Source organism: Eumetopias jubatus, unplaced genomic scaffold, assembly GCF_037043125.1.
Source record: "Eumetopias jubatus isolate StellerSeaLion01/CBP00866 unplaced genomic scaffold, mEumJub1_p1.0 scaffold_4, whole genome shotgun sequence".
NCBI lineage: Eukaryota > Metazoa > Chordata > Mammalia > Carnivora > Otariidae > Eumetopias > Eumetopias jubatus.
The window spans coordinates 11,437,951-11,458,354 of NW_028274810.1; the positions used below are offsets into that span (position 1 = coordinate 11,437,951).

A 20,404-nucleotide genomic window follows, 5' to 3' on the forward strand; every position below is an offset into this window, starting at 1 on the left:
TGGCGAAGGAGAAATGAAACAACACACTGTTTAAAGGGTTTAGCCCAGTTTCTGGAATATTTTAAGCCCTGCACCATTAACAGTTCGGGACTGCTGTGATTCGGTGTTCATACAGTTCTACCTTGACTTTTTTCTCTCCACTGACACCGTCTCTCACAAAGGCAAGCCAACCTTCTGGCTCTACCTCTCTCCTCCATGTGGGTGATTCCCAAGTCTGGCTTATCTCCCTTCTTCCTAAATCCACATCCACAAGCTCTAATTCTTCATTTCCATGTACCGTTCTTATTCCTGTACTTTCCCAGACTGCCATCCAGCTAGCTCAAAACCTTAGTCATTCCTCCCTGTTCCCTCGTTCCAGTCTTGCACACACACAGTTAGTCTTTCTCATCTATTCCTCTTGTCCCAATTCTCTGCCTGGACTTTTGGTAAAGCCTCTCAGTCAGGCTGTTAATTGATCATCCTGTTCCAGGCTTGCCCCATTCCAGTCCATCCGATATACTGCCACCAGATTGACCAAAGCTGTGGTTTCCTTGGCTATTCTTGATTCCTTTCTGGGTATGGCATAATTCATTTTGAAATTTTACATACTACTGAAGGAGATGATGAGACTTTCAAAAAATTTATCAGAAGGGGCCATTTCTTTAAAAAAAAAAAATATCGAGAAACATTGCTTTGCCTGCCATTCTTTTAAGATTTTCCAGTGGAACTTTTGAAGGTGATCAGATATGTTCCTTATCTTGATTGTGGTGATGGTTTCATGGCTGTGTACACATTTCAAACTTATCAAACCACGCACTTTGAAGTATGCAGGTTATTGTATGTCAATAGTATCTCAATAAAGTTGTTATTAAAAAAAACAAAAAACCTTTACTGGTTTTCCACTGCCCATCAAATAAAGCCTGACTTTTCAGCCTGGTATTCAAATTCCCCCAAGGGTCCGTCTCCAACTACCCTTTCTAGCCTTATCAATCAGGACTCTACAGAACCAAGGGTCCAGTCAGACTGAGCCACTCACTAAACCACCCAACTCCTACTGTTCTCTTTCTCTTTCATATCGCTTCTCCTCAGGCTCTTTGACATATTCAAGGCCTAACTTAAATGCCGCTTCCTCCAGGAAGGCTATCCAGATAACCCAGGCACAAAATGATCTTTGCCTTCTCAAAATTTTGTGCGCATAACGTTTACGGCCTTACCACGAATGGCCTTAAACTATAGTTATCTGTGGGGGCGCCCGGGTGGCTCAGTCGTTAGGCATCTGCCTTCGGCTCAGGTCGTGATCCCAGGGTCCTGGGATCGAGTCCCGCATCAGGCTCTCTGCTCCGCGGGAAGCCTGCTTCTCCCTCTCCCACTCCCCCGGCTTGTGTTCCCTCTCTCGCTGTGTCTCTCTCTGTCAAATAAATAAATAAAATCTTTAAAAAAATTATAGTTATTTGTGTACTTACCTTCCTTACGGGTATATAAAAGATCCTTGAATGAAGACAATTTGTTGCACACATCTGTAGCGCCCCTCGTCCCCATTCTCTTGCATGTATATGGATCTCGTAAGTATTCATTAAATGAATAAACAAACAGACTCAATACTGAATAAACAATCAGAAGAAAGATAAGACTCCAAGCAAGTTTGATTATATTTTGAACAAGATGCCAAGCCCCACCAAGAGTTAAAAAAAAAGAAAGGTAAATTGTGTCAATTGGAAATTATCAGTTGACTTTTGCTCCCTGAGGATTGTGTTTCTGAAACCGAAGGTGGAGCATAATTCCTTGTGGAATGTGGGGTGCTGACTACGAAGTTCACAGCAGGTGAACTGAAGAGCTTGATGAGGTCTCAGAATACTGTAGTGACCAGAAGGAATCGTGACCAGAAGCTGGGGAGGGGACTTTCCTGCTGTGGGTGATGTAAAAACACCAGCAAAGCAACAAGCTTCATTAGAGGCGTTTTATAAGCCTCTTTTGTGTCCTTTTAGAGAAGGGGAACTGGGTCTATTCTGAAGAGGAAGGAGGTCATTCCCGCCCCCAGGCCATGGCGACCCTGCAGGATTGGACTCTGCGTCCCATTCCTTCCATAACAATGGCTCCACTGCTGGGCAGCAGCCCTCAGGCAAATGCTCTTTGCCAGGTTCCTGGACGTCCCTGTAGGGAAGGCCCATCTGTTCCTGGCACAGTGAAAGTGCCCGGCAGGAGAGCCGGAGTCATTGCTGTAGCGAGTAAACAAGTCGGGGTAGATCTCTCACCAGCACCCAAGCACATTATATAGCATCCTTTATTATGATAGGCTTATTTCAGGCGTGCTTAAGACCATGGTAAGCACTGTGGGTTACCCAGATGCGTATAGAAGACATTAGCATTGCCTTTGATAAACTTAAAACTCCAGGGGGCCGTTTATGTGTTTTCTTTTGAATAAACTCTTTTAAACTCATGGGAGACAAGGAACACGTGAAGAAACAAAGAAAACTTCTGTGGCTGAATATAAAGACTTCATTCCGAGAAGAGGCAGACTAAGAGAAGCTCATTGGTGAGACGGCGTCAGGGGCAGGATTGTTGAAGAAAAGAGTGACCAGGCTTTACAGCTCTATTTTCGTCTTGACGAAAATTAGGGGAAAGGTGAGAAGTAGCAAAAGAGGTGGCAGTAGCAAGTGCAAGGCCTGTGGGTGATGTGGCTAGGTAGTTTGGGTGGGGACACATGGGGAGGGGCTTGGTGGCAGGCGGAGGAATCTGGGCGTGTTCCTGTAGACCATTGGTAACTACTTTTGGGTCTTGAGCATTAAAGTGGAGTTTTATGAACATTCATCTAGCCTTGGTTCCTAGGAGATGCTAGCACGGATTAGAACTAAGAGCCCATTGCTGCAGCAATCCATGTGTGCAAAAGGGCATGGTGGTCAGCATGGGAATGGAAAAGGCTGCTTGAATCTACAGGACATTGAGGAGAAAGGACAGGCTGGCCTTGGTGACCCAGGGGATGCTCTCACAAAGAACCAAGGGTCCCGCAGATAACGCCTAGAGCCCCTATCAAATCAATGACCCTGGGAGATAGAGAAAGGCAGGCATAGTGAAACTGAAGCAAAGATTGGTCAGTGGCTTCCCCAGGGTAGAGCATGCCTCCTCAGAGAGAGAGAAGGATGTGCTGAGAAACCTGAGTGTATTTCCCATTAGCTAATAATCAATGTCCTAATAATCTTCCCTGATACTCCCTTCGGTTGAAGTTTTTTTGTTTGTTTGTTTGTTTTTAAAGATTTTATTTATTTAATTGACAGAGAGAGAGGGAGGGAGAGAGAGAGAGAGGGAACACAAGCGGGAGAGGGAGAAGCAGGCTCCCCGCCAAGCGGGAAGCCCGATGCGGGGCTCGATCCCAGGACCCTGGGATCATGACCTGAGCTGAAGGCAGACGCTTAACCGACTGAGCCACCCAGGCGCCCCTCGGTTGAAGCTTTTTTTGGTCATCTAATTCCAACCTCCGTGACACTGATGTTTCCCTTTACACTGGCACACTTGCCTCTTGCTGGTGCAGGTGACCATGTGACGGGTCCTCCTCTCTGCTGTCCTTGTCCTTCAGAACACACAGCAGAGCCCCAGGAAGCGGCAGGGAGATGGTCCTTCCTTCCTCTTCTTCAGGTGCTCATTCACTTTTACTTTCCACTAGAACTCAGCCCTGAGGGTTCTGACCGAGCGCTCATGGAATTGTCGTGTTCACTCAGGGTGTGAGCCAGACTGGTTTCAATGTTTCATCACAAATTCATAAATTCTTTCAGGTACTTGCCAGTCTCTGCTGTATAACATAGTCTCCCCTCCCCGGCTCTTGATCTTCCCACAAGATATAAATGAGTCATCAGAATCTTTATCAAAAAGCACAATGCTCTTATTGTCTGTAGACACTTGTAAGTATCCATAGAAGGAAGTGTGAAAAATTAAGTAGCAGCTTAGATTTGTTAAAAATAAAACTGAAGTTTTTTGTTTTCTCCTTCAGTTTTGTTTTTTGCTCGCTTGAGTGGTCTACTCAGGAAATGGTCTTTCAGCTAGTGGGTTTTTGAGGTTTGGTTATTTCACGATGTTTCTGTCTCTTTTGGTTTTAGAATGGAACAGACTCCTAAGAATTGCTGTTTGCTTTAAAAAAAAAAATCTGCAGTTGTGCTAAGACACTATTTTTAGATTCTTGTATTGGGGTAAAAGGACTACAGAGGGCATCTCAGCGAGTTTCTCTTTACCTCATAATCTGTCTCTATCTTAGCTCTCCCTAAGAAGAGACTGAAGTTAAAGATTGTTTTGAAATATGAGCTTGAGAAAAAGAGCTTTAAATCTTATTTGATTAGGTCTCTTTTTGTTTATTAATTAATAAAGTTCTGGTTTGGTTGGAAGTGATTACATTCTAAGGGGACATGGAGTTTATGAAACTCTCTCTCTTGTTAAAATACAGAAAATCATTTTCCTTTTCGGTTTACGCTTTGCTACTCTGCAAACGAGCAAGTTAGTTTGGAATGTTTTTATTTTAATTAGTAATTACATCTATGTCTTAGTCTTGAGATGCTTTATTAACTGGTTAAGGGTTCTTTTCACTATATTCTGGCTTGTTCGCTACTGCATCCCCAGCCCTAACATAGTGCTTAGCATTTAGTTGGTACTCAATACATTTGTTTAACAAATTGATGGATCTTTATGTCTTTTTTTCTAACTTAAAAAAAGGGCATGAGACTTTTAAAAAGCACCCTCGATCCCAGCACTTACACAACTGATCCTTTTCTGCATCACTTAGTCTTCATCTAACCTTGTACATACTTTTACAGGGTTTGAGCTATTGTGAACTTTAGATTTTGTGCTTTTAAAGGCTTCCCCCCATATTTTATATGCCTTAAAATAGCCAAATTAAACATTGCATTAGCGCAACAAAAAAATTCCCCTTTAATGCTAGATGGGGTTAATTGGAGAAATCCTATCCCATTCTCAACAAATATTGTTGAAGAACTCTGCTTCATTTTAATTTATTGTGTGGCTTGGGATTGAAATTCTTTATTGGCTTCACCTGCCTATAAGCAGAATCCCTCAAAGACCATTCCTTTCCTGTTGTGAGGTTCAATAGAGTGGAGGCGGCTTCATAGTGTTTGGAGTCATGATTTCCTAAAGGGACTTTGAATAATGCAAAACAGAAAGGATTGCTAATATCTTAAATAGAGGAAGCTCTAATGGCACATTTCCCAGTTTTCTTCAGGATTATTTCAGACTAATTTTGTTAACAATTATTTATGGAATTTCTGTCCTCAAGCAGAGGTGATATGCTGACTTGGGGCTGCACTCACTCTGGATGAGACAGTCTTAAGTAGGTTTGTACCCACTGAGGAGAGGATTTATTCAAGCTGAGATGTGGAAGCTTTTTCTAGAACAGCCGGCCTGTCAAACAGGGCCAAAATGCCACATGCACAGCATGGCTTCCTGAAGCAATGGCTTTTTCCAAGGCACCAGTTGGGAGAGTAGAAATGTCTTCTCTAGACACGGTTCATGCTTTGCTCCCTGAAAGTTATGCTGTTGCCAGCAAGGTGGTTGATGTTACTCTTTTTCTGTTCCTTATAGTTAACTAGTATTGCATACAGGGGACGTTGTGCCAGCTTCCTGGTCAGGTGCTCCTCATGGGGGCCACTGTGCTCCTGGATCCCATATAGACCAATACTCAGTCCTGAAATCGACAACACTTCCCTTAACCGAGGTCGGCACTTCCCCAGCCCTGGGAGAGACACAGACTGTCAGAAGCAGCTGACTTTGCTTCATCCGAAAGAGAGTTTGAGGTCTATATGGCAGACTTAAAACTTCTGAATAAAAATGCCTTCTCTGATGAACAGAAATTTGCCACCGATCACATGGACAAGACACTTTTGGGGAGAATAGTACAAGCAGATAGATGTCTTAACCCCAAACAGTGAAGTTTGGAGCCCCCCTCTCTGACTCTAACTGAACTTGGCTGAGAAGGTGTCAACAGGGCCTTTGTGTTCACTGAGGCAATGGGGAGAGGCAGACCCCATCCATGAGACCTGGCATTCTGCCTTTTCCCTAGGGAACCAGAAAAAAAGGTGAATCTTGCTTAAAGATGATGGAGTGGAACAGTCTCGGAGCTAAGCAGACCATGTATGATGCTCTGGTTAGCCTCTTGTTTGTTACAACTTGAGTTGTAACCAGGTTCCTTCCTTGAAAAGGAAGGCACTAGGGCCCTGAAGTGATGATGGCTTTGTTGTGTGACCACAGAGGCTGGTTGCGTACTAATTTCCTCTAGGGCTTGTGATGAAGTCAGTTAACCACAGCCTTCAGCATGCTCTGCTCCAGCGACAGCAGCGGCTTCTTGGTGGTATCTTGGCCATGACATACATTTGACATGCCCTCCTGTAACCCGCTGGTAGACGGTTTCTCTTGTCCTGCAGCATGGACCAAAGGGAAATTCTGCACAAGTTCCTGGAGGAGGCCCAAAACAAGAAAACTAACAAAGAGGAGTTTGCCGATGAATTTCTGGTGAGTCCTACGTGTGACACTCTCAGGGGAGTTACACAGACTGTTTAACTGACGAGGATGGTCCACTCTCCTAGACCAAATTGCTCTTGGGATAAAAAGTGAATATCAGACCGTGCAGGGGAAGAAGGGAGAAAGGCAACCTAAAAGTTCGACTTTTCTGAGTGACTTGTGTGTTTTAAGTATTCTCTCCAAAATACTGTTTTAAATATTGTGTTTGCTAGTTCTTGGAGTTTGACTGGCATTCCCATGGAAGGCCTGCTTGATTCCAGGTGTATAAATACCCACATTAATTGAACATCTGGAGTTCCTAGGTATCTGAGTTGTGGTTTAGGCTTCAAATGACTACGTTTAATTAATATTAAGAGGAAAGAAACTAAGATTAACTTTTCATGGGACATTATGTGTTAGCCTCCGCATGGAATTCCACTTGGATGACAAGGGCTCTTGAGCGCCAAAACAACCTGCTGCCATTTTTCTTTATCTCTTCTTTTCCTTTTCTTATGTATTTTCTTAAGAAGAAAAATGAGAACATGTGTTTTTGCAATAATAGGGTTTCCTTAAGCTTCTTCTGCTTGGAGAGGTGGAATGGCTGGGACGGAGAGTAGAGACAAGTGAGGGGCATAGAGCCTAGGGCCGACTAGATCTGATCATCCAGATCAGTTTTCTTCAGGATTGGAACTTCTGTCCTCAAGCAGTGGGAGTGGGGGTGATCTCCTCTAAGGGGACTGTGGTGACTGATGTGTCAGCAGCTGGGTAGGCCTCGTTCGTCTATAACCTAGCACATCAGAGGACATGGGATATCTGATAGTACCTAGTGTGTGTTTTGGAACACTTCCAGCAGGGTTTCAGGGCTATAAAAACTTGAAACCTTGGTTTTTCAGCTGCAAAGAAGTGGGAAAAACAAGAGAGCTGAAGCAGAAAACCTGAAATCAAATCATGATTCTCTTGTCAACCGAACTGTCAACTCTTTGACATGTTCCTTGATTTCCCCAAGTCTTTGTTTACTAACTTCCAAAATGGGGATGATAATTCACGGCCTACCAATCCTCACGGGTTGTTGTGATGATCAAATATCAGTAGTAATTAAATGTGCTCATTCATTCAGTAATATTTATTGAGCACCTCCTGCGTACTAAGTTTAGTTCCGGGCCCTGAGGATACAGCCATGAACAAGACAACACCTCTGTGCTCATGGACCTAACATTCTGGTACCAGATAGTAGATGTGAAAACACTCTGTAAAGTCTTTGAGTGATTAGATGTTATGACTATATGTTGCCACAGAAGCCCCTATGTCAACCCAACTTGGATACTACTGTGGAATGGTGAAAAATGTGCTCTCATCCCCCCTGGCCAGGCAGGGAGTCCCTCTGAGTAGAGCTACCAGGGAGGGAGGCAAGGGGAAAGTCCTGGCTTATGTGTCTGTTTAGACACGTGCCTGCCCCTGGGCTATAACTCCTGAGTCACCCAACACATAGAGGCAAAAAGTGACCTGAGGGGCTAGTGCCAACCTCTGTCTTATTTTGGTTGCATTTTTAAAAATAATATAGACTACATCCTTAATATTGTACTTTTCTTACCTCAGTCATTATAATCTCCCACCAAATTATGGCGGTCACTTCACCTCCTGTTTTCCCTGCCTCTAGCCTTGCCCCACCTTCAGTCAATTTTCCCTTCAATACTAATAATACAAACCTGGTCAGTTTCCCCTGTTTAAAAACAGTTTTTTCAGCTGCTTAAAATTGTGAAGTATAATACATAGTTAGAAAATTACAGACAACATGTATAATTATAAAGCCACCACCGCCGAGGTCAAGGACTAGAACATTCTCGGCCTCCAGAAGACCTCTATAATCGCTTCTCCAGCAGGTCCCTCACCCCCACTCCCATCCCCACCCCCACTGTGTCCTGCCCTGCCCTGCCCAAGGAATAATCACTATCCTGACTTTTATATTAATCACTTCCTTGCTTTTCTAGCTCTTCTTGGTTTTAAGGACCTTGTTTTTGGGTGGTGATTAAGTGGAACCTCACTGTTCACTGACTCATGTCCTCCAGTGGAAAAACAGAGTCTTGTCCTCAGCCCCACCTAAAGGTTCAGCTGAGATACCAGAGACATTCATTTTGGGGGAGTTGGGTCGTGGTGAACAGGGCTAGGTTGCTTGCTTGGACAAGGCCAATACTGCCACTAACTTGAAGGGCTTTCCATATGGTCCTGTCTCCCATCCCACCTTAAGCCCTTTAATGTATTCTCCCAGGATTTGATGTTTTTGAGGTTGGAGGACTAATTCTGTGACACGAAGCCACTGCTAGCCTAAATGGTGGTGCCTTTGTGGGAATTATAGAAAGTCATCTCTGGTTCCAGGGAGGCAATCTGTGTACCCTGCCCCCCGCCAGGTCAGAGGCTTGGATATCAGTCCCCACCCCCAACCCCTTGGCTGTGTATCTGTGCACAGAGCACATGGCCCTGCTATGCCAGCTAAAGCCAATACCATGCAGCGTAGGACTTTTCCTGTGCCAACACTAAATTCAATCACCTTTCTGTAGCAGAAACTGCCACAAAACTAGTGGAAGTTTAGTTCTACTAAACGTGGCTCTTAGTGTAGTGGAAACTGCCACGACCATAAGCTTTTCATGCATTCATTCACGTGTTTACTGAGCGCTTGCTATGTGCAAAGCATTGTGCTAGATGCTGCAGTATGCAATTGCAATGCTTTGATGGAGCTTATCTCCTAAGATCAGAGAATGTCATAGTGAGGGAGACATTAAACAGCTAATTACGCTAGTAAATATTGAATTGTGATAGTCTTGGTGGGGTGCATATTCATTATCTTATGTATTACTCATTAAAAAAAAAAAAAACCCATGAGGTAGTTATGATTTGTGACTTACAGATGAGAAAACTGAGGCTCTCAGAAGTTAAGTAATTGGTCTAAGCTCACGCCAGTGTTCAGCCACAGGCATGAAGTTTAACCTGGATCTGTCATTTCAGAGCCTGTGAATTGAATCCTTATGCAGTAGTGTCTTGCTTCAGCCAGTAACACCAAGTTCCACAAAGGGCCTAGCCTGAGCGTTAAGTCCCCAGTTAGTAGAGTTTCTTTCTTTCTTTTTAAGAGAGAGAGAGTAAGAGTACAGGGGGAACGGGGCAGAGAGAGAAGGAGAGAGAGAATCTCAAGCAGACTACCCTCCCAGCACAGAGCCTGACTCGGGGCCCAATCTCATGACCCTGAAATCATGACCTGAGCCAAAATCAAGAGTCGGACGCTTAATTGACAGAGCCATCCAGGCGCCCCATATTGTTGTTATTCTTATAAAACAATATTATTGCAAGTTAAAAGAAAATAAATTCACCACAGTACCAATATCCCAACAAATACAGTCTTTTTGGTGTGGAAATTCTAGTTCTTGTCCATTTATATACTGCCTTTTACATTGTTATAATGACAGCGTAGATAACGATTTTGTATTCTCATATTTTCACTTAACATTATACCAAAATTATCTTGTTAATTAAAGTCTGTATTTATGGCCTTTGATGCAGCATTGTATAATGAAAGAATAGTACTCATAATAATAACTAATACATTCATATTTCTTATAGAAACCGTTCTAAACACTTTTATGTATCAAGTCATTTAATCCATTGAAGAAGGTACTATACATTTTATAAATGAGGAAACTGAGACGGCTTCATTGACTTGCTCACGGTCGGAGAGCTTGTAAGCGTGGAACAGAGATTTAAGTTCAAGTAGTCTTGCTTTACCACCTATATTTACAACAACTTTGGTGTCATAAGCCTGAGTTTGAATTTAGGTTCTGCCTATCATTAGCTCTGTGACCTTGAACAAAGTCATTAAAAAGTGGGAATAAATAAATATTCACATTGCAGAATTGCTGTGAGGAAAATGAAATAAATACATAAAATTTCTGACGTGTGGTAGACACCCAAGTAATTTGATTTTTTCTTTTCTTGGACGTTTAGATTATTCCCAATTTTTCACGATTATTAAGAGCATGCAATAAACGTGCTTGTCCACATGGTTTTCCTCTTCTTTTGAATTATATCCTGGGGCTAGATCCCCAAAAGTATCATTATCGGGTTCAAGAGTCTTAGCATCTAATTGGCTAAGTATTGCCAAATGTGTCTTTCAAAGAGCTTTTCCAACTTGCAAAATCTGAATTTATCACCTTCTCTACCACCTTGCTAACTCTTAATAACTATATATACAAGAAAATAAATAAATCTTTTTGACTGCTTACCATATGTTAGGCAATAAGTGGTCTACCGTATATGATCTTAATCACTACAACCCCAAGAGGAAAGCATTATCTTCATTTAACACATGAAATGGCAAGGCCAGGATTTGAAACTGGTCTGATTAAAAGCCCTTAACCTTGGGGCACCTGGGTGGCTCAGTCGTTAAGCGTCTGCCTTGGGCTCAGGTCATGATCCTGGGCTCCTGGGATTGAGCCCCCTTAACCTCTGCACTGCATCATAACATGCTCCCCCCACCCCACCCCCGCTGCCATTTAGTGTAAAAGAGTACTTTGTTATGTTAATTTTGTTTATTTGATTTTAGAGCCTCAAAAATTTTCCTGATTCTTTTTTTTAAATCAAAGTATAACTGGTGCACAGTGTTACATTAGTTTTAGGTGTACAACAGAGATTCCACAACTCTATACTCCATGGTTATTTTCTACCTGCATTTTCTCATTTTAAATTTTCTGTTCGTCTACTTTCAACAATAACTAATCCATGGAACTGTGTTCCAGACTCTATGCTCAAGTGCTTCACACACAGAGCCTCATTTACTTCCCAAAGAATACCTTACAATGGCTGACAAAGTCCTGCATGGACCAGCCCTCAAGGGCTTCTCCAGCTTCCCACAGCAGGTTGAGTTTCTTGTCCTTGTCACGCTGCTTCTGTCACACGGCCTTTGCGCACATGTTGTTCCCTTTCTTTCTTTCTTTTTTTTAAGGTTTTATTTATCCGACAGAGAGAGACGACAGCGAGAGAGGGAACACAAGCAGGGGGAGTGGGAGAGGGAGAAGCAGGCTCCTGCTGAGCAGGAGCCCGATGCGGGGCTCGATCCCAGGACCCTGGGACCATGACCTGAGCCGAAGGCAGATGCTTAATGACTGAGCCACCCAGGCGCCCCTCCCTTTCTTTGAATATTCCCTCGTACTCCTCTTTACCTAGTTAACACTTCGTAATTCAGATCTCAATTTGGTGGTCATTTTCTCAGAGAAGCCTTCCTTGACCTCGCAAAATACATCAAATCTCCTATTATACGTTCTCATTAGCACCGGCTGGCATTTCTTTTTACGTCTCTTTTTTGCCCCCAGCCTTATTAAGGTTTCCACAGCATTTACCACAGTTCCAGTTTTACATCTCTGTGTGATTATTTGGTTAATGTCTGCTCTCCCACCAGTTGGAAGCTCCGCAAAGACAAGGCTCACGTTTAGTTCTGCTTATCTTCGTAGCCACTAGCACGTTTGGCAAGTCGTAGACACTGAGGGACAACTCGCTGAGGTCATGCAGTTCATTAAGTGGTGGAACTTGGATTTGAAAGAGAGCCATCTGTTAAGCCTGTGCTCTTAGCCCTCCTTAGGATCCCTGACTCTATTGCCCCCAATTTATACGTTGGTCTGAACATTTTAAACTTAAAAAAAAATGGTAGAATATAACATACACACAGAAAAGTGCTTTAAACACACATATGAGGGGCGCCTGGGTGGCTCAGTCTGTTAAGCATTTGACTCGATCTCAGCTCAGGTCTTGATCTCAAGGTGGTGAGTTCAAGCCCCAGTCTGGGCTCCACTCTGCACCTGGAGACTACAAATAAAGAAACAAAGAAATAAAGAAATAAATAAAATACACATGGCCACCCGGGTGGCTCAATTGTTGGGTGTCTGCCTTCGGCTCAGGTCACATCGGGCTCCCCGCTCAGGGGGAAGCCTGCTTCTTCCTCTCCCTCTGCCCCTCCCCCAGCTCATGCTCATGCTCTATCTCAAATAAATAAAATCTTTTTAAAAATAAAATAAACACACATATGCAATTTAACAACAAGTGATAAAGCAGGCACCCATACACACACCGCTCAGATCGAGAAATAGAACATTGCCTACACCTTGGAAATCCCTTGGGTGTCCTTCTGGATCACAGCTGCCCCCAACCCCCACCAGATTAGAGGTAAATGCTGCCCTAAAATGGTTACGATTTTTATTTATTTTTTATCCCCTTCACCTATTTTGCCCATCCCCCCACCCCCTCCCCTCTGGCAACCACTAGTTGTTTTTGTTTTTGTTTTTTTAATATTTATGAGTCTATTTCTTTTTTCATGTTGTTTTGTCTTTTAAGATTCCCCATGCAAATGAAATCATATGATATTTGCCTTTCTCTGTGAATTGTTTCGTTTTTCTGCATAGCTTTAAGACCTATATATATATATATGTATATATATATATACATATATATATATCACTGAACAGTAGAGATTAATTTTACCTGTTTTGGAACTCTATGTAATGCAATCATGTTATGTATTTGTGTGTGTGTGTGTGTGTGTACGTGTTTAATGTCTTCTTTCTTTCACTCTACATTATATTTATAAAATCCATCCGTTTTGTTATATGTAGGCAGGTCTTGATTTTTTTCTAATCATGTTTAAGAATTCCATCAGGGTTGAATATATGCAATTACTGTAGAGTTGTGATCACAGAGGGCACTGAGCAAGGTCGCGTAGTCACCTAGGATTGTATTAACTATTTTGGATCACCACAGTCCAGTGTCTTAGCTTTAGTTTTGCTAGTCTAAAAATTCAATTTTGTCAGTATGCCCAGAGTTGATCAGGACTAGGCAAACACATAAGAAATTCACCAGAAACAAGAATGCCAATTTATTAATTTTTCAGGGAGGAAAATCACTGTCAGAGTAGAAGCTTGCATTGACCGACAGCATGTTCTATGGTTTGGAGAAAAACTTGTATGAGAAGCCAACTATAATCAGAAAGTTGCCTGATGAGCATAGTGATTTTGGTGGCCTCACCTGTGATGGTATGGTCTCCACCTCCTTGTCTGAACCCTCAAGCTGGGGACCACTACTATTTCCTGGCCAGCCCTGGGGACACAGTGACAGTGCTTGGATGTCTTATCTTCTAGGCTTAATGAGGACCATCTGCTTCCATCAGTGCATTCTTGATCAGATAGATCACAATTTGCAGAGGAATAGGTATTCCCTTTGGCCAATTACTGCACCTGATTGTGGTTTTATGACATGTACATTTCAGCTATTGTATGAAATATGGGTCGAGACTTGGTTATGTATATCACATGCTGGTCGATTTTGTTTAAAACTCCTTTGATATACTTTTCTACATTGGAGGCAGTATGAAGCATCTTCATTTAGAAAACATGTGTAAGGGGTGCCTGGGTGGTTCAGTCGGTTAAGCGTCTGCCTTCAGCTCAGGTCATGTTCCCAGGGTCCTGGGATTGAGGCCTGCATTGGGCTCCCAGCTCAGCGGGGAGCCTGCTTCTCCCTCTGCCTGCCGCTCCCCCTGCTTGTGCTTTCTCTCTCTGTGAAATAAACAAATAAAATCTTAAAAAAAAAAAAGAAAGCATGTGTAAAAGTATGAATTGTGTATAAAAAGTGAAAGCTTAGCAAATGTCAAGAATTGTGCTAAATAGGGGCGCCTGGGTGGCTCAGTCTTTAAACGTCTGTCTTCGGCTCAGGTCATGGTCTCAGGGTCCTGGTATCGAGCCCCGCATTGGGCTCCCTGCTCTGCGGGAAGCCTGCTTCTTCCTCTCCCACTCCCCCTGCTTGTGTTCCCTCTCTCGTTGTGTCTCTCTCCATGTCAAATAAATGAATAAAATCTTTAAAAAAAAAAATTGTGCTAAATATACACATATGAGCTCATTGGATGTCTGTATGTATTTGTACAAAGACTGGATGGGAATATGGAAATGTGAACACGGCTTCATGTCGATAGGGTAATTTGATTATGGTGTATCTTCCTCCTAAAAAACGTTTTGGAGTGAAGAAATTGCAAATAGAAGTACAAATAACAAAAATACCACCAACAACATTTAACCTTTCAGATGGCCCTGTTACTTAAAACATTACAATCTAATGTTGGTCAGAGTTCAGAAATATGCAGTTTCATACATTGCTTTCTAGAGGCAAAATTTGTATACCATTTCTGATATATTTATATGATAATATGGATCAAAAGCCTTTACAGTGGGCAAATTCTTTGGCCACTCCTAAGAATTTATCTAAAGAAAATAATGAAAGATGTCTGCATAGGTTTTATCTAAAGAAAATAATGAAAGATGTCTCCATATAGTGATATTGTTTAGAACTATCGTTTAGGAAGATTGAAGCACCTTAAATGTGCAATAATATGAAGGAATAGGCTAAGTAATTTATGTCGCACCCCATACAATGAAATACTCTACCATCACTAAAAATGTAGAACGCAAATTCGTAAGTAAAAAGAGCAAGTCGCAAATCCCTATATAGAGTGTGATCCCATCTTTATTACACACATAGATAAAGGATTGGAATGTAATATAAAATATTAAGAATGATTAACTCTGGGTAATGTGGGATTATAGGTAACTTTAATAATTTTGTTTTGCTTCTCAGTATTCTAAAATTTCTTCAGTGAATATGCATAACTTTTTTATTTAAGAAATTTATATTTAAAATTTTCCTCTTGTGTTGCTTGATTCGATCTAAACAAGAAAAAGCAAAAAGAGAAACGGGGGGGGGGTGATTTTTCTGTTTCTTGGGGATGAGGTATTTTTGTAGAAAAAGTAAATGCTGTGTTTATCAAATACAAAGATATATTTATTACGTATGGAGGATTCAATGAGCCCTAATAGAAAGAATATACCCTGTCCTGAAGGCCACAGTAACGTTGGTTTATAATACACTAGAAGTCAGACTGGTAGCGTAGCAACTTCTGGAGATTTATCATAGACAGGACCAGAGAAGGCAAGGTATATTTTAGTTCCACAGAGAAGATCTAGACGTATCCTAGTTCTGTATTTTTTTACAGTAACAATACTAATAGGGAAGTCAGGAACACAGTGCCTCCGGCATAACCAGCGCACAAACATCTGTGCAATTGAAATGACTCATTTATGCAAAACAGCCTATCAGTTGAACAGACTTATCAACATTTCTTGACTTTTGTGCACACGAAGGTGAAATTTTTTTGCTACTGCCACCAGAATAAATATATTGCATCACTTCTAAAGCGAATTCCTCTCAACTCCATCCCCAGCCTCTCACTAGGGACTGTCCAGTCCCATATTTTCAGTTATTCACAGGATTAAAAAAACAAACATGTCTTGTTATAGCCTCATGTTGTAAGTATCTAAAAAGTTGAACTTCTTGGTTTACTCACCCCACTTTGGCTATTGCTTACCCACCTACTCACTTAACCTGACTGACTAGTGGATTGCAATCCAGTCCTCATATGTTTGGCTGGCTCGTTGGAGCTAGACTGAAGGTTTGGAGTAGATCATACTGACTTATAGTTGTAAGCATTGAAGAACTACCTTGAGAGGCTCTGGAATTGGCCAACCTGATCTCCCTCTCTCATCTAGCACGGGGGCGCCATATTTGCTTTCTCCCACTCCAAAATGTAACTTAGGCTAGGTCTTCTGCGTAATGATGTAGTTCTCCAAGGCAAAGATATTATGGTCTTGGGCTTTCTTTTTCTTCCTGTCCTCTTTTGGGAGTGACCTGAATCCATTTATTACTAATGAGCTTACTAGTCAATGAAAAGAACAGGCTAATGACTCTGTCCTGATTTCTATTCTTATGGCCAGAACTTCAGTTTTCCTGTCTTGAAAGTTAAAGGGTAGTACAGACCATAAACCAAATGCATGTACTATTAGCTTATCAAGCATACACTGAATCTGGTTTGTCATACGTTCCAACTGATCAGGGCCCAGGACGGGATGCTGGCCCCTCAGCAACTTTGCCCGATTTCTCTCGCCCGGGCCGCCTCTAGTGAACGCACGGCCCCGCATCTTGTGCTGGGCGGAGGAGTACCTCCCCCCTTTCATCTATCCTGTCTCCCTCAACCCCAACTCACCCCCATGGCTGTGCTTTCTCTTTTATGCACTTTTGCTGTCTACTCTCAAAGCTCCTTCTTTTCTGGTGAGGTATATCCGTTCTTCTGTCCTAATTCGGCTCTGTTTTGTTTACTCTTGGGGTGTTGGAGCCTGCGGGTCTGGTAGGGAGAGAAGGGGAATAAAAAAAAGGCCTTAACAGTGATCTGAGCTCAAGTAAGACATCTAAAAACAAAACGAGAAAAACAAAAACCTTTCACACTTTCCAGAGGAACAATTCCATAGGCATTTCCTATGTGATGTTTTGCTAAAAGTGCATCTCCCTGTGTCATTCAGCAGGAGGACTCCAGGAGGAACGAGTAGGGGAGGAAAAGCCAGCCTGTCCTATTGTTGAAGGGGGCAGTCAAGGTGGCTGAACAGGCACAAGTTTACAAGCGCACGTGCGCATGCGTGTACACAAACACACACACACACTCTCTCTCTCTCTCTCTCTCTCTCTCTCTCTCTCTTATCTGTGACATTTTACCAAATTAATAGAGGCATATCTTACAAAAAGGGCTTTTTGCCTCTAGCATTCTCCCTAGAAAGCATTCCATAAGTAAGCAAAGCAAAACAAGTAGAAACAGTGTAACAAAGAGTATGCACCAGGCTCGGTTCTGGAGATTTCTAAGAGGAACAGCTCTAGGACTTGACATATTTTCAGCAGCCCTGGAATGAATGGCAACCTAAAAGTGATCATTCCAAAGATGCATAAGAGCAGAGAGAGCCAAAAAATCAGTGTAACTTGAGTGGAAATCTTTTATAGTCTCCCAGGTGCCTGTGGCACGTCCTTAGTTGAATTCCCAAACTAGCCCACTGGCATCCATCTTGTTGTGAAAACATACTGTAGTGTTATCAGTTCAGCATCTCTCCCCCTAAATCTAATCCTGAAAATCCACAGGAATTCAAACCATGGTAAGAAACCAGAATTTAAGAAATGACTGTATACCTGCTTTGTAATAGGTCGCCTGTGTCTGATCTACCTCTAGAAACAGAAAAATGGTCATTAGAACAACACATGCTGGTATTTGTGGTCCAGCAACTAAGCAGGCACTGGTCGGCTGTCCCATTTGTCATCCTCAGGTGGAAAAGGCTTACATTCCTATATTCTGAGGTGGTATAATAATTTAGTGATTATGTATTATTTGGAAAGTATCAATTTAATTAGTTTCTAGATATTTGGAATTCTTTGTGTTATGAACTCCCAGCTAACAAACATCTCATGACCCCAACTTTTCATCACGTTATCCAGAGCTGATCTTGAAATCTAAGGATGGATTTGGATGATTTATTGGAGCAGATTTCTATTCTCTACGACTATTCTCTACCTTTTTTTAATCTCTCTGTGTGTCATCATACCTTGGTTTTAGGCTCTCCCTTCCCCTCACCCATTTTTTTAAATGACATAGTTATAAGTGTCCTTAAGTAAACTCCTACAGATAGACACACATCCTAATTATGTGAAAACACTGTATGAAGTATAGCAACTAAGCAACAATAAATGACACCCCCCTTCTTTTTTATTTTTTCTTGTTGCCAGTCACTCGAGGAAAGTTCTTTCTCTATTTCCTTACTTCTCTTTATTATTTTACCCCGTGGAACAAAATAGACCATAATTTAGGTTCAGAAATGCACAAGCAGTACCAATATACATTTATGAAAAGGAAAGGAAAGCCATAGTTTTAAAGAAATGATATTATACATAATTGATAGTGACATCAATTTGTATCATTTTTTTTTTGAGAGAGAGAGAGAGAGAGGGTGCCTGCATGTGCGAGGAGCAGAGAGGGGTAAAGGGGGAGGGACAGAGAGAATCTTAAGCAGGGTTGATCTCATGACTCTGAGCTCATGACCAGAGCCGAAATCAAGAGTCGGATATTTAACTAACTGAGCCGTCCAGGTGCCCCTCAATTTGTATAATCTTAGAAGAAACTAGAAGTCAAACCTTTTAAAAAAAAAAAAAAGTATTTCTTGTTTTATTAGACAACCTTAAATACATTTTTTTCTAATACCCTTAAATATATTTTTCTAGTTAAGCATTCACGTAGACTGAAAGCAAGCCTGTTAAATTGGCTAAACAAGGATGTGTGTAGACAATGAGGTCACTGCAGGGAAATGCATGTAATCAGAGAGGTATGATCCCGCAGAACTACAACCTAGGCCCGGGTTAAGAATTTTAGGGACCTGGGGCACCTGCCTGGCTCAGTCATTGGAACATGTGACTCTTGGTCTCGGGGTTGTGAGTTTGAGCCCCACGCTGAGTGTAGAGATTACTTAAAAATTACAAAAAAAAAAAAATCTTAAAAAAATTTATAAAAAGAATTTTAAGTATCTGAAGTCATTTGTTTATTCCCATTCCCTGCATTTATTAAACATTTATGGATCACACATTATGTCTCCTGGGAAGTTAATCTTAAGGCACCTTACAATTATAGGACTGTGGGGAATATGGGAAAATTAACTTGCGATCCCACTGGGGAGAATCTCAAGTACTTGGCTAAGGAGTCTGGGCTCTTTCCCAGTAGCAAGGGGGATTCACTGAAGTTGTTTTGGGCATGCGAGAGATAAAGAAAGCAACATTTTAGTAAGATTAATTTGGCATAATTGTCCCTTAATGAATTTGGATAAGGAAAGACAGAAAAGTGTGCAGGTGAGTTAAGAAGCAACTGGACCGGTTCAAGCTTTAAGGTAGAGGGTCTGAATTAAGGTACCTGTGGTGGACATAGGAAGGAAGGTCGACGCAAGATACTGCATGGGAAGAATCACTTGAACTTGCTGACCCAGTTAGAGGTGGGAATTGTCAGAGTCACCACAAGTGACTCTCGGTTTCCAGTGTGTGGTTGCCTGGGATAAAGATGATGCCAGTGGCATTGACAGTGGGAACGATGCTCATTTTAGTTTGAAATGTGCCAAGTTGGAGGCTCTAATAAGATGTGGAAGTGGTAAGGTCTAAGATATGGTCAGGAATTCAGGTCTGAAACTTAGTAATCAAATCTCTATATAGAAATTTGAGAGTTCTCCCATCGGGGTTGGAACTATAATTGAATTTGAATCAGCTAAATAAATTTCAAACCCTCCCACTGGTATGCCTTCTCTAAGAGTATATGGTATCCTGGAGTGAAGGTATAGAGCGAGAGAAGAACAGAGAGTTGAGGACTTAACTTTGGAACTTTGGAGAACTCACAACCGGAAGGCAGAAATGGACAGAGAGCCAGTGAGGAAGAGTAGACGTGGGGATGAGAAGGCAGAGAAGGAGGAGGAGAACCAAGATGATGTGGACTAGTAAGGGCCGAGGGAGGAGGAGATTTCGAAAAGGAAGTTAAAGAGAATGAAGACTGAGTAGATCCTGAGGGATTGGACCTATAGGAAGTAGTTAATGCTCTTCACGTGATCCATCCACCATTAAATAGTGGGTAGATCATATAAACTATTTTCTGTAGTTCAATCCAACAAATATGTATCAGCGATCACAGATGTTTCCCCCTTTTCTTTCTCAGATTGAGTAAGGCTTCACAAGTTCAGCTCTATTAAAAGCAGTTTCTTTATTTTTTTAAAAAAAGATTTTATTTATTTATTTGACAGAGAGAGACACAGGGAGAGAGGGAACACAAGCAAGGGGAGCGGGAGAGGGAGAAGCAGGGTTCCTGCCGAACAGGGAGCCCGATGCGGGGCTCCATCCCAGGACCTGAGATCATGGCCTGAGCCGAAGGCCGACGCCTAACGACTGAGCCACCCAGGCGCCCAAAAGCAGTTTTTTTAAATGATAAGGGAGTTAAACAAAGTCTGGGACTAGGTTGATT

The 20,404-nt window shown here is 42.0% G+C and overlaps 1 protein-coding gene across 2 annotated transcripts in view; it reads left to right on the forward strand.

The window, feature by feature from the left end:
- Positions 1 to 6,278: 6,278 nt before the first annotated feature.
- PTPN22 (protein tyrosine phosphatase non-receptor type 22) overlaps positions 6,279 to 20,404 on the forward strand; it is a 60,981-nt gene continuing 46,855 nt past the window's right edge. For both annotated transcript variants that reach the window (XM_028101986.1, XM_028101987.1), the window contains exon 1: positions 6,279 to 6,483. In XM_028101986.1, coding sequence (XP_027957787.1) covers positions 6,397 to 6,483 — 87 coding nt within the window. In that variant the 5' untranslated portion in view covers positions 6,279 to 6,396. The remainder of the gene's footprint in view (positions 6,484 to 20,404) is intronic.